Below are 14,770 nucleotides of genomic sequence, written 5' to 3'. Positions count from 1 at the left end.
CTAGTGATTCTATGATTCTAGTTTGAGCTTTTTTGTATTCTTCAGGACTCTCTGGTTGGCATGAGAATAATACCTGATTCTGTAAGATTAGTGTGTTTACATAAGTAGAAATGTAGTAGGAAATATTTTCCATGTAAGTTGATGGAGAAATTCTATTGGTTCTCTTGACACTTACCTCTTGCTACAAATAAATCTCTGTGCTTCTTTGTCTTTAGTTCATCCATTAAGACTAGAAAAAATCCAGTCTGGTAGTGTGATTTAACCATCTGAATAGCACAGGCTGTTGAACTTCCCTGTATTAATTTATTTGAATTTGTTCCCATGCTGAAACTTTCAGTGATGGACAATCCATTGCATCCCTAATGGATTACTTTATCCTTCAGACTAGTTCTTGTGATAAGTTAATTTACATCTGCTGTAAAATATAACTGAATTTGTATTTTTCAGCCAGGAGAAGTTAACTCTAAGAAATGACTCTCCATCTATGACCCAGCATTTAAGACTGTTGATAAGAGGCCAGGATCAAGACTGCTTTCAGGTAACCGTCAGGAACGTTTCTTTAGTGTTTGACAAGTATCAGAATACATTTGTAATAAAAATGTCTTTGCCTTGAAGGGTTGTTCCTGTCAGCGACTAGCAGACTGTGTATTTGCTCTGAGGACGTGGTAGCAGAGCTTAAGCTACACTGGCGGCCTTAGGGAGACCTGAAGCCACAAAAGTGCTGCAGCAAATTGGAGTTTCGTTTACAGCCCTTTGAGCTGCTGTAGCACAACTGGAATACAGTGTCAGTGGCACTTGCAGGAGGGATTTCAGACCTCACTCCAGGGGACTCAGTGTACATGAGGGAGGGGAAAAAACCCTGCAATTAGCTTTAGGGAATTACCATAAATAGAGGTGTTTTGCTGTGTAGCCTGCATGCATTTATATCCCCCTCTTTTCCTCAGATGGTCAGATTCAATATATGAAATCTTCAACTGAGAGAATTAATGTAGTGCTGGTTAAGTTCAGCCTTACCATGTTGTGCATTGAAAGCGAAAAACCTCTGTGGCCTAAACAGAGAGGCCTCAATATGCTCATTGTGAGAATGTAGATTGTCCTGAGCTTGGTCTTTTCTGTTGCGTATCAAGCATTGCCACCTTAAATATGTGCCGTTGTCAACTGAGTTAATCCAGGTTTTGAAGAAGGTAATTTTGGGTTAGCAGGCAAGTCGTCTTATTACTGTGTTTTTCTTACTGTAGTCACTTCTGATGTCTTTGTTTTTTACAGCTGCAGAGTATATTCGGATCAGAAGAACGCTTAACTAGTAATTGGGAACTCAAAATCCGTCCCAAAGAAGATACTAACATATACTTGATGTTTGCACCTACTCGAATAACTTGCTTCTTTGCAAAGCTGGAAATCAAACAGCTGGGGATTCGATCACAGCCAGGAATTAAGTTTACTGTAAGAGTCCCAACCTAACTTCTAATAATTTTAAACGTACATTTTTTTGGTAATTATTTTAAATCTAGCACCGAGTAGCAGTTTCTGTTGAAGTTGAAACTTTTCAGGGTACACACCATGCATACCTGTGTACTTGTTTAAAATTGTTCGGGCACTAAATTTGGCAGTTTGAACATTAGCCTTGACTTTGCATGCATTTTCCCCTCCCCCTTGCGAAGAAAGGAAGATTTTTATGTTCTGTGTTAAAAGTAGCCCATGATTTTAACTGTAGAACTGTCAAAAAAGATCTGAACTTGTCTTGTTTCATAGGTAGACCTTAAATTAATTTTCAATAAAAACATGAAACAGTTGGAATAAGCTTAGACTTTTTTTTTTTCTTGCAAAGTCTTTTCAGTTCACATTTTGAGCATTTTCATTTGTCTTTCTGTAACTCTTTATATAGTTGACCATAGCTGTACAGGAGTTTTAGTAAGAATGTAGCTTTCATGTGAAGTACTTTTTTTTGATGATTTTTGTCTTTTCCCCAGATACCATTGTCCGGCTATGGAGGAACAAGCAATATAACTTTAGAAAATGTTAAAAAACTGTCAGATAGTTACATGGTAACACTGGATGGATTGTTGTCTGCAAGAGTAAGGAAAGCTGCTTTCCACATCCGAAATACAGGCTCTCGGGCTGCCTATGTTAAAGCAGTGTGCTTTGCCAACCTACAGACAAAAACAGTTATGGATCCTCAGGTGATGGTGGTATCTCCAGAAAAGTTTGTACTGAGAGAGGGAACACATGAAGTAAGTATAATACCTGACACTGAGGCAATTTTATTAATTTAAATTAAAATAAATGTGATAAATGAGAGTGTGTGACTGGTTCTTTATTAAAATCTCACTTGTGTTAAATCCTGTTTGGCTTGTATTGCAGTAATTTGTTGACTTATATTCTAAATATTAATACTGACAATAAGTTTTCTTTCTGTGTTGTTTATTATATCAGGTGATTACTATAACATGGAATCCAATGGAAAAGGAAAAGAACTTGCATAAAACAAACACATTGGTATCAACAGTGTGTTTTTTTTGTGGAGATGAAGTTTCTAGGCAGCAGTATCGTAGGTAAGATGTACTTTGCTCTTGTAACTGGGGCAGATATTGAATAAAAAGTGAAAACTAGAGGTGTATGCTACCATGAGTGTGGTTTTAACATGCTTCCAAAATAGCAAGAACAAACCAAAAGGCATTGATGATATGGAGAGATCTAGAAAGTCTTAATATCTGGTAGGTTGTTAGTCAGGGGTTTGGTTTGTTTACCTGTGGTATTGTTCACACACTGTAACTACAACCCTAGTTAGGGGGTTATCTTCTTTTTACATTCTTGACTTTGAGTGTGTTGGGTTTGGGGAAAATGCTTGCTTTTTTTTCATTAGAAGAGAGTTGTGTCATATCTTGGTGTCTCTTTCCCAATATATGTAGCTACATTTTTAAAGAAAAGGCTCACGAAAGGCGTAGTACTGAAATTCACTAGTATTAAGTTTTGAATAAGATTCACATCTGCGTTTGCTGAATTCTGTAGGCTGAAACAGAGCAGTTGTGTATGTGAGAGGAATAATAGCCACGTATGCTCATAACACTGATGGGATCTGCAGAATGTATCTGACTGAGCTTAAGTAGAGGCTGTGTTACTGTGCATTTCAGTTTGCGTAACTCAAATGTACAAAAATCCTTTTAGTGACAGATGTTAAGAATAGGCAGAGATGCTGATGATCATAATTCAGTGCAAACTGTTAGAATGGCAGTAGGTGACTATTGCTTTTAAATGTCGTGAAGGTCACTGTATTTCTTGTTATCCGAATAAAGTATTAAACAAAGCTGAATTTAACTGTGTGACTTTGAATAAAAAGCTAATGGAATAGCTGCGTTTGTGACCTTCCTGATAGCAAATTGGCTTTTCTTGGATATCTTAAAAGGTGCTTGTTACTGATTTTTTTTTTTTTTTTGGTATGAACTCTTTTGTCTGAGGCAATGCTCATTATCATTGAATCCTTCTCAAAGGGCCAAAATAGACTTAGGTAAAAGTTTTGATCTACTGATCAACAGAAAACCCACTGAGAAGCTAAAAAATTTTTTTGTTCAGCCTCTGGTCACTGGTGAGTGAGTGAAATGATTGGCTGCTGTTTTTATTAGTCAGCAGGTATGGCATTTGGTACTTGAACAGGGTCACCTAGTTGGCTGTTTCTTGGTAGGAGCATCTCTGAAGTATCCCTCGATAATTAGAGAGGTGTTTATTTCTTGAAGTGCCCGAGTACTGGAAGCCGGTCAAACCCCAATCTGTAGTGGTGTGCCAGAATGGGAACATGATTTGGGATTTAGGGGCAGGAATGTGAAATGAGTAACTTGCCTAGTCTGCCAACTTGTGCCTCAAGGTTGTTACTCCAAAAATATACGTAGTCAGTAGCCTGGTAAGTAGCTTAGACCTGAGAATTAGTAGTGCTGAGGTATTCTTTCCACCTCCACAGCTGTGACCCTTTCTGAGTGCCAGGTTTCCTCTTACTGACCTGCAGCTTCCCTTTTTTCCCCAGGGCTATTTATATCCCTATGCCTCTTAGCCTTTTCTGTCCTATTGGCAGTCATGTTCCTTGGCTCCATGTTCCTGCTCTTGGCTGGCACCTGCTGCCACTCTGCCATTGACTAGTCAATCTTTCCCCTCAAAAGGCTTCCACTTGTGTTCAAAATAGCATTCATCTGCTTCCTGTGGTGATAGAAAAATCACTCAGGTGCCTGATGTACTTGTAAGAAATGGAGGTAGGTGTGACTGACAGCAGAGAACAAGGTTCTTGGAGAGTGTATGGTAGCCATTATTTCAGTGCTTCCTTTTACTGTGCGGTGGTAGAGCGGGTATTTCTTTAACCATTTTAAGATTATGAAAAGTTTTAAACAAATGCTTACAGATTTGTATTCAAGAAATGATAAAGTTAAAATTATGCTGGATTCTTGCCAATCTTATCAATCTTTTCAAGGTTTGTTTCCAATACTTTGTGTAATTTAATGACTTGTTTCCTTATCTTTGACAGAGCTATGATGTATAAACCTGAGGTAGAAAAACACATAATCCCAGAAAACAGCGTACTGAGAAACATTGTGTTTGATGAAGAATTTCAAGGGGAGCAGCTCGTGACAGAAGGTAGGCCTTTGTTAAAAGGAAAATGTAAAACTTATTTTCAGGTGACAAAAATAGGCTTTTAGACTTGAGTCCTACTTATTTTTCCACTATTTCTTTTTTTATAAATGTAAAAGCAAAAATCTCAGTTTGGATGGATCTTGCTTCTTCATTCAATGCCTGTCTATTTAAACAATTTACTGTAGTTATAGTGGAATGAGCTTCCAGTGTATGAAAGTCATAGCATGAAAAATGCTCAGTGTATTTGGAGAGTGTTTGCCTTAAATTGAGAAAGATACAGATTCTCATATGCATTTGTTATATGTGAAAATTGTCAACTTTGCTGACATAAAAACTTGTATTTCCCTTCCCAAATTAAATAACTTCATATTGTTTTGTACACCTCCTTGTGTTAGCAAGGAATTTATTAAAAAAGAATGAGGTATACTGTAAAGGTGTCCTCACCCACCCCTCACTGCCTCAAAACTCCCAAACCACCAAAAAACAACCCCACCCCCTAAAACAGTTAAACCTCATGAGTGTACAAGTAGCAATTAGAAAAGTGAACTAGGTTATTCTTACTCATTTTAATGACGAGAGAAACTTCAAGCCCTTTCTTTACCTTCGTGTCACCTAGTGGTGTCCCGTGTGAATAGTACACTCTTGCTTTACACAGATTAGAGTTCACTCTCTCTTCAGTGGGAATATCCGCAGGCTTTTTTTATTACATGTTCCTGTAAGTCAGGTACTTTGCAGGAACTATTAGTAGTGCCTAGAATTAAGAAATCTGTTTTCTTATTTCTTCTGTAAGGTACAACCTTTTAGGTGAAAAGTTATTTTTTTTTTGCCATCTAAATGCTTTTTTTACTTTTAAAGAGTGTGCTTAAAAAAGAAAAAAAAGGGTCAAAGAATCCAATATCTTGGCTATAAGAATTGCTTTTAACATAAATTTTGATCCCTAGACTCTTTGGGTCTCCATTACTCAACGTCTTAATCCACTGAGGTATTTGAAATTAGCATTTCTTAATACTTTTTTAATTTGTATTAATACTAGTTCTTCAATTAATAGTTGATAATTAATTCTTCATTAATAGTATTTGAAACGGTATTGAGAAATTAGTGTTTGGTGAAAAACTGACACCACACTATTTCAATCTGCTCACTTGGTGCATGTGTGGTGTGGTCCAGGGCCAGCAGCTGGAGGGATCCAGGCTGGATGTGTCTCTGCTCTCAGTAATGAGCCTTCCTCCTCATCAGCCAGAGAGGGGACAGAATGAGGCCACTGGTGCTGTCTGTGCGAGTGCTGGGTGCTGTCTGGAGTGGTCTGTGAGGTTGACACTGTGTGTGCACATGTCCGGGGGTGCTTACTGGGAACGTGGGCTCAGCCTTGCTCCTGGTGGGATCCATGGCAGCCTCACCTCTCTGAGGCGGCCAGATTCAGTTACTCCCGAACACTCCTGTGCTGTGCTGCACTCTCAAACATCTTTCACCTGTTGGGCTGATATATTCCTGGTCACCAAGGGATGCTTCATTTACGGGTTAAACAGAGGCAGTCATCCTTGATATTTAGCATCTAGCAACTTTTTATTCTAAAGCAGTCCAAGATATTTCTGCGATTTCTGTACTTGGGTCATCAAAACAAATTGAGTTTCCATTGCGTATTAGCATCTTGTCTATATATGGATGTCCTGTTAAAAGTTGGGAAGCAATTCTGATCAGGTATCCCTCACAAAATCATCTTAAGCATTTCTAGGTATCATGTGACGTACCTCAGTGTAACTTCAGGATCTAAGCCTTTGCATAAAGTTGCTTGCTGAGATTGTGAAGATGGCACCATCATGCTGTTGCATGCTGTAATTTGGGTCTGACGCTTTTGGGTCCAGAATTGTGTGCGCTCCGGTCTTGGCATTCCAAGTTATCTTAATGATATAACGAACTAGCTGTTTTGATATTTTAAGTTGTTGAAAATGACATAGGTTGTATGTGTTAAGTGTTTTAATAGGATATTTGAAAATGGGGATATCCCAAACTGAATGGAATTCAGCTGGGGAGTGTGGGTGGGATTAAAAGAAATTTATGGTGGAAATAATGGTCCTCATAAAAAAGAATGTATTTCCATACTGAATTTTGCTATATATATATGACAGAATAAATAAATAATTTATTCCAAAAAAGCACATTCTGCTAGACATTCTTTTGCAGGACTTAGCTTTGTTAACAAGTTTCTGGATTTGTGTAAACTCCTAACTGAAAGCATTTCTATGACAGATGTTGCGCTGTCTTATCTGCAGCTTATTCCTGACCCTTTGAGTATTTACAGGTATAATGAATTAAATAACGAAGTGTTAGATTGAATCGAGTGAGTAATTGAAAAATAGCTTCTCTCAAGTTGAATGTTTCTGTGAAACCTTAATAATGCATTAATCTTACTTGTCAGGGTGAAAAAAGTAAAATTAACTTTAACTTGGCATAGAATCAGATTAGTATCTAACATTTGTATAAAGGTGGAAAATATCTATCTTACAATTAAAAAGTTAAAATTGGTGTTTATTTAGTTTTATGTTCCATCTCACGTTAATGTTGCTTTATGCCTGATAACTGAACTTTCAGGAAGGAGTTTTTTGAATAACCTAGAGTGTCTCAACCAACAGATTATTAACTAGGTCTATATGCTAAATCGCGGTTGTATAATTTCTTAGTATTATAGAAGTGTTCTTATTAGAATTACTCTATTGCTTTCATTTATAGTATGTGATATCCCACGGAGGACAAATGATATCCATCTTTTCTACGCAAATATGCGAAAGGTTATCCTTTCTGTGGTTGGCTATTCCACTTTTTATCGGGATGGATTTCAGCAGGCTCCTGGATGTCATTTGGAGTTGGATAGGTAATGTAACTCTAAAGCTGTCAAATAATGCCTAACTGAAGTGCATCTCCTTTTATCGAAGACTTTTTGATGTCAGTAATGCAAGTTGACTTGCTTTACAAGTGAAAGGTCTGGCTCTATAATGAGAATGGCTCCAATGAATATCTAGGTGGCTTTTCTACTGTTTTTTCTCTGTATAGTCTGTTTAAGCTGTTACTACAACTGTAAAGTATTCTCTCAGGTGATACCACTGACTTTATCTGCAACTTCCTATCCTTCATCTGAAGGAACTGGATTTTTTCCATAGGCACTTCCAAAGTGCATTTGTTTCTGTAGTCCTGATAGGACTACCACCACTTCATTCCTTGTAATGAATTTTTAATGTCTGGGATGCAAACAGAGGCATATTACGAAGGCTTAGTGGCCTTTTCGTTGTCCAGCCCAAATGCCAGCCTTTCCCTGTAGTGTGTACTCATTAAAAGAATCATCAGTGCTGAGGCTCTCCCCACCCCTGTCACTCCCTTGAGTCAAGTGGTCCATTACTGGGAGGATTTCTTTGGAGGACTGGCAGAGACCTGGCCTTTAAAAAGGACGTGTCACTTTTGTTTAGACAGGTTGCTGTGGCATTTGGAGCCCTGAAAAGGGAAAGAAAGGGCTAAATCCTGTACGAGTTCTAAGATAGCGTAGCATGAAACCAAAATAAAGATGGGTTAACTTTAACACTCTAAGGACTGTATTTCCATAGGTTGTTTCTTGAGTCTTCCATGTTTTTTCTTCTCAAGATCCCATTGCATAGGTGACGAAAGGGTCCTGCCTAGTCCTGTTGTGTGCGTATGCAGAAGTTGTCGGAAGTGCTGGTACCTGTTAAACTGCAGATGCTGAACACGTTGGGAGACGTGGCAGATATGTTGGCTGGCAAGGTGTTTGTCAGGCATAGTGGGATTGTGAAGCTAGAGGTTGGAAACAAGTATCTGCAGCAGCAAGCAGGACACTGCTCTTATTTGGTGGTTGCTGTTTGTTTTTTCCAACACTTCTAGATCTGAGTTTATTCCTTAGCTAAGCATCATGAGGATCTTCATTTTCTGAGTAGGCTTTAATTCTTAGATGAGATCTGAGTGTGTTAACTACTAATCTGACTGTTAGGAAATTCCATGTCAAGGAATTGCGTGTATCACATGCCTTCCTGGTTCCATTGCTATTGTAAGGGATGAATTCTCACAGGTATTAGTTCAGCTGTCCTGAACTGATTCAGGATTCTCAGAATCATTAAAAGTAGAAGTGGAAATAATAGGAAGGGCTGTATGTTTGCACAATGTTGTATGGAGCAGAAGCTAACCTGTGTTTTTTTGTTAACTGTTGATTTCTGCTTTTATTTTAGTGTTTAAAACCAAACTTCTTGTGAGTTAAGCTTTTAACTGAAGAAAGTATGCTGAATCCTAAAATAATAGCTTCCTGGCTTTCAGATATGAGCTTATCTGCCATGTATTTTTGCAAGCAAAGGTGTGAAAGGCCAAGCCATGAAGATGATGAAGGGATTGGAGCGTCTGTTTTGCAAGGACAGACCAAGAGCTGGGCTTGTCTAGTGTTGAGCAGAGAAGGCCTGAATTGAATTAAATTGAAGGCCCAAGTAAAGAACACTATATTTCAGTACTAAATTTTGAGAAATACTAAGAGTAGGCTAATATAATTACTCATGTTATTTTTATTACTACTTTTGCTTAATGCAGTCTTAATTTTCAGGTTTGAGAACTCTGTCAGACATATCAATGCAAGTTTGGATGTTCTTCCTGTTAAAGGACCTCAGGGTCCTCCATTACCTGTAAAAACTGATGATCTGGTTCAGAACAAAACAGATGCTCAACAGACTTGGGCTGTTAAACCTGAGTACTTGACTTTGACATGTCCTTCTATCAGTAAGTATTTTTTGAAGTTGTTAAAATCACCATTCCAGTAGCAAAATAACTGTACTGCATACTGCATTTGTAGTTACTTTGTGTTCGTAAATATCACTTGGTCAATCATCTTGCTGCAATAGTTTTACATCTAAACAGCAAACTTGGTTTTGAACACAGTTTTGGTTAAACTGTCTTCGTTAGTGTGCTCTGTTGTGTAAATGTATAATATGCACTTCATACCTGTGAAGATTTTAAAGCATTGCGAAGGTAAAAACGTGACAGAAAATGCTTGATCGCAATTGGTGCCTCTCTCAATCTTGGGCACTTGTGTGAATTTTTGTATCTGTTAGCTTTTTATTGCTTTTTTTTGTATTACAGGTGGAACAGCAGACACTGGTCACGTACAAATTGTCAACTATTCTAACAGGATGTTGTCATTTGAACTTTCATGGCCAGCTCACTGCCTTACTATAACCCCACAACATGGAGCTCTTGAACCAGAGTAAGTTTCCTTTTCATAGGTTTCCTCCGGGTGTGAAAGTGTGGTGAGATTTTGGAGCAATTTATTTTTAGTTGGTTTAGTTATTTGGTTAATTTAGGAATTTCAGTTAGGTTTTAGGAATTTTAGTTTGTTTCTTTCTGTCAGCTAATATGCAAATTTAGATTTTACATTTTATATAATTTTAAATATATTTGAAATATAACTTTTACATTAATCCTTATAGATTAAGGATTCTGTATAGGGGGAATGTTCTTTTACCACCACCCAAGTTACCTGAAAGCCAGGAGTTTTTTGTGCCTGGAAATACTTTTATTGTTGCATAATTTTCCACGAGCTGAATGGTCAACCCAGCTGAAGTTTTAAAAATCTCCTTTCACAATAGTTTTTTTAATTTAAAAACGACCTGTATGTTTAAAACCAAAAAGGACTCCTCCCTGCCCCATGCCATCTGTCACCTCCACCCTCAGAAACCAAGAAATCTAAACTCAACAGTTCTTAGCGAATGCTTCTCTTCTGGGGACTTCACATTTTCTTTTGCAAGTGTGCTGATATTCATCAGAACTTGGTGGTGGATTTTTTACGTTCTGACAAAACTGGGTTTTGCCACTCAACCTGTGGCTTCTTGATATCTATAGGTATGCTTATCTGTGGGAATGTCAGGTTGCCTATGTCACCATGAGCAGGGTTTTGGAACAGTAGTCGTAATATCACTCTGTGTGTGTGTGAGAGACTTCTCAGGGATGTCAGCAGTGACTTTCACAATCAAATGCTTGAAAGTTCTGACTACTCTCAGTTCTGAATTTCTAGTTTTTAAGGACAGTTCAGAAAGGCTTTCAAGACCCTGTTATTAAACTGTTTTCATCTTAGAAAAAAGTCACATTTTCCACAATAAATAGGTTTTACTTTGAGTTTTATTTGCGTAGTTGCTTTAACGTTGTAGGTGTTGGCCCATAGCAGATACTTTTGAGTCCTGCATCACTGGGCAGGATGTGATACGTTTGAACACTGAATTCCATATTTGTGTACGTGTAAATTCTTGGGTGTATTGTTGGGAAACTTTTTGTTGCTAGAGAGGACAAAATAAAGAGGGTTTGCTGGAAGGGCTAGGATATTTGCCACTCCTTGCAGATTCCATCAGTGCCGAGAAGAGCAGTTTAAAAAAGAGAACAATGAACAACTTGCAAGTAGCTGTGAAAGTAAGGACTTCGTGAGACTCAGGACTGTCTGTGGAATGATTTCTTAAAAACAAGGAATAGAAGGCTTTCTGCAAGCAATTTTCTTTCACTGCATAATTTTAAATGTGTTCCTTTCACTGGGGAAGACTGAGCTGAAATCTTGTTTTGGTTCCAAGTAAGCAGTCTGGATCAAGAGCAGAGGCCTGCAAGTAGGAAACAGACCTGTGGGAACAGCTGACTTCAGCACAGCAAGTTGATCTGGCCAGCTTCCTGCTTTCCGGGCCCATCTCCCTGCAGTGCCAAGGGCAGTCATCCTGTCAGAACAGGAGTCAGCCAGAATCTTTTATACACTATGCACTGTGATGGCTGGACCAGACAGAATTCTTGAGCTGACTTAGGCCAGGAAAGGAGGTCTGATTTCTCAGTGATGGTCAGAGAAGGTCCTAAGATCAAGGACTGACTGCCTTGCTAGAGCAAGCAGACCACACCTTGTTTCACCTTGACTAAACCCCTTAAGTTCCATGGAATGAGGCAACCTGCCTGAATGTGGCATGATAATGTCCTGAGTCCCTACTGAATTTTGGTAGCATTCCAAGAGGTTTTCTCACGGAGACTAACTGAAACTAGTGTCTGGCACATTGCTGTGCCTCTGTGTTGGGAGTATTGTTCAGTTCTGTGAAAAGACTTGCACTTCTGTAGCAGGGACTGTTGGAATCTCCAAAGGGTGCAAGAGCTGCCTTTGGAAAGTGTTTCTTCCCTTGGCTGTGCTGCTTCCCATGGCAATGGAAGTACTAAGAGATGGTGGCTTTAGGTTGCGTATGACTCTTCTGAGACACACGGGGTTCATGACCCCATGCAAGTTGGATTTGCATGAGAAGTTTGCAGTAAATGTCAAAGATAAGCTGGTAGGAGCAAAGACTCCTGGTGGAATGGGTTGTGATAACGCATAGCGTGTGATCATCTTCACTTACTTGCTATCTTAAAAGTGCATCCCTTTTTTGTGAGTGGGGGAGCTAGTGAGATCCATTGTAGATACTCATTCTGACAGTCGTGTTAATTTTTTTTTTCTCTCTTTTATTAGGAGCAGTACACTAATTCTGGTGAGTCCTAATCCATCACTTGCCACAAAGCCTTCATTAATTCCTTGGAGTGGCCTAGTCTATATCCATTGTGATAATGGACAAAAGGTACATGGCTTGCTTGAGAGTTGGGATGGCAACTGTTTATTTTACTCTGCTGGATAAGGTCTAGTAATGTTGCTAAAACCTTGTAGGTATGAGACAGCAGTTCTGTCTGCTTCCGCTATTGTAAGTTGTGAAGTTCTCTTTTAAGAAAGAAAAACCCAAGCCCAGAAACACAGTTAGGACGCTGTTCTGCAAACTGAGATTCTCAGTTCATTGTTCTCTGAAGAAATACTATGATGTGAACACTTAGGCTGAATTGCCAAGAAAATTGCATCTGTATACCCACTATTGCCTTATGCATAATTTTCTAGAAAAGCTAAATATCTGTTTACACATGCATATATGAAAATAGTCTATATAAAACTTTAAATAAAAGAAGTCAAAGGAGGTTACTAGATAAGTCACCACAGCAACTTTTGAGCTCCTGTAAGGTTAAACTTAAGCTTATGGCTGCGAGTCTGTGATAAAGAATGTCTAGAACAGGTTCTTGCTCTTCATGCATCTTAATCTAAGACTTTTCCCTGATAAAATTAAGGGATATAAATAAAATTCGTAAATCCAACAGTTTCTTCTTTCACCAGTGTAAAAGCAGAAAGACTCCTTGGTAATCTCCCCCAAAGAAATAACACCTGTGTGTTTATTTTTACAGCCAATCTGTATTTTGTGTTACTTGTAACAGTGAATGGAAAGAGAAATAAGATACTGTAAGGATAAAACAGCCCCATCCTTGGAAGTGTCCAAGGCCAGGCTGGATGAGGCTTTGAGCAACCTGGTCTAGTGGAAGGTGTCCCTGCCCATGGCAGGGGGGTTGGAACTAGATGGTCTTTAAGGTCCCTTCCAACCCAAACCATTCTGTGATCTACCTACTTTCCTTCATGACGGAGGAAGGTGAGGTATGATACAGATTTGGAAACGGCTTTAAAAAGACACCAAGCAGACACGGAAGTTCTTGAAAAGAGTGAGTTGTGAAGGAAGTGGAGACTGTGCACGTGTTTAGCTCTGTGTTCTGCAGTAGAAGAAACCTTCTAGGACAAAAGTAGAGAATGTAGCAAAACCCATCAAATTGTAAGATCTGGTAGCTGAGGATGCTTTTGCCATGTCTTTGCTACCTATCCAATTAATCAGAAAGGATGCTAAGATTTTACTGGCATTAACTGAAGTTTTTAGAAGTACTGACGATGTAGCAGAAGTGAAAACAAAGCTTGTTCTGTGTGAGGCAGCCCTCCTCCTGTTCTCTGCAAGCAGAGAATATTGTAGGTTTGTCCATTAAATTTAACTAGTTTAAATTATTACTGCTGTTGATTTAAAATGTCTAAACAGCATTTTTTCAGTAAATTTTAGTGTTTTCCTAAATTAAACTTATCCTAAAATCCTTAAGCTTTGTGGACTGAAGTTGGAGAAGACCTGGTGAGTTAATGTATGAGACTGTTGGAATGTAAAGCTGAACAACATGAGCTCTTACAGCTCAAGGAAGTAGAGCTAATGAATTTGACTTGTTGGTATATCCATGTTCACTGTTTAAATCTTTGGTTTTTTATTTCAAATTGTGCAAAAGTTTATTAAAGTGCAGATTTGCGAAGCGGTCGCACGGGGTGTGCTGGGAGCAGACTTTCCATCTAGAAGACACAACGTATTTAGTCCGCAGTCTGAAAGTCCTGCTGTTCACGTGGCAAAACCTCTCCCAGTGCTGCCTGTAACGAAAATGGAAATCAAGAACAGAACCGTTGTTTTTCCAAGAACAAGACCTGGCCGAAGCTCAGGTAATATTGCTTACTTAGTAAATGCAGCTTCTGCAGGCTCTTACGTTGGGAGTTTTGGTTCACTGTATGGCGTGTCTGGGGACTCGAGTGCCTTGACTTCGTTTTTGTTCTTGTGGTCTGGTAAGTGTGATCGACCAGTTCACCCTTTCTGACTTCAGGTTGAAGTGTTAGGCCTCGTGATGGAACTCTTTTACAGAATTCCTTGTTCTGTGTCTGGGCTAAGTGCACTCTGAGGTTATTGTGTTTTGTTGAAGCTCTTCTGGGTCAGTGCGCTTTCGCAGTAGACCCCTTCTCCTCAGCTGTGTATGTGTCGCTAAGACACGAGGTAAATCTAGCTGCATGTAGCAGAGAAGTAAATGCTCCCTCTTAAGACGATAGGTAATGAGGATTTTTTTTTTTTTTTAAATGATTCACTGAAGCTACATTTTTCTTTAACAGACTTTAGAACTTTCAAGGCTTAACTTACCAGTTGTATATGAGGTTTTTTTGTACAGGTAGGAAAGAGTATATCATACTCCTTTCCTATTTTTAAAGATGTCCCTTATAATATATATGATGCTAAACTAACTGAAGTGCTGCTCAAGACTCAGATGACCTTAGAAATGGGCTGTTGATTCTTGGCAAGAGACACATTTCAGGGGGTGAAGTATGCGTATGATCCTGTCAAAAATTGGATTTTCTGATAACGTTGGTGATTTGCTGTTCTTTCTGCAAGTCAAGCATAAGCATTTCATTGGTGTTAATATGTGTATACATACATTATGTGTATATCTTGTCGTGGTTTAACTCCAG

At 38.7% G+C, this 14,770-nt stretch overlaps 1 protein-coding gene across 1 annotated transcript; it reads left to right on the top strand.

Moving 5' to 3' along the window:
* Positions 1-447: 447 nt before the first annotated feature.
* On the top strand, positions 448-14,098 carry LOC104508010 (centrosomal protein of 192 kDa-like; the record flags this gene model as incomplete). Its single annotated transcript, XM_010149475.1, has 10 exons — positions 448-538; positions 1,267-1,443; positions 1,971-2,231; positions 2,434-2,552; positions 4,508-4,617; positions 7,342-7,483; positions 9,203-9,375; positions 9,736-9,859; positions 12,116-12,221; positions 13,774-14,098. Coding segments are annotated over 10 exons (1,628 nt in total), but the record flags the coding sequence as incomplete, so codon positions are not given.
* Positions 14,099-14,770: the final 672 nt, after the last annotated feature.

Source organism: Eurypyga helias, unplaced genomic scaffold (genome assembly GCF_000690775.1).
Source record: "Eurypyga helias isolate BGI_N326 unplaced genomic scaffold, ASM69077v1 scaffold30533, whole genome shotgun sequence".
Taxonomy (NCBI): Eukaryota; Metazoa; Chordata; class Aves; order Eurypygiformes; family Eurypygidae; genus Eurypyga; species Eurypyga helias.
Note: the sequence above shows the minus strand (reverse complement) of the source record. Positions and strands in the feature narration are given on the sequence as shown.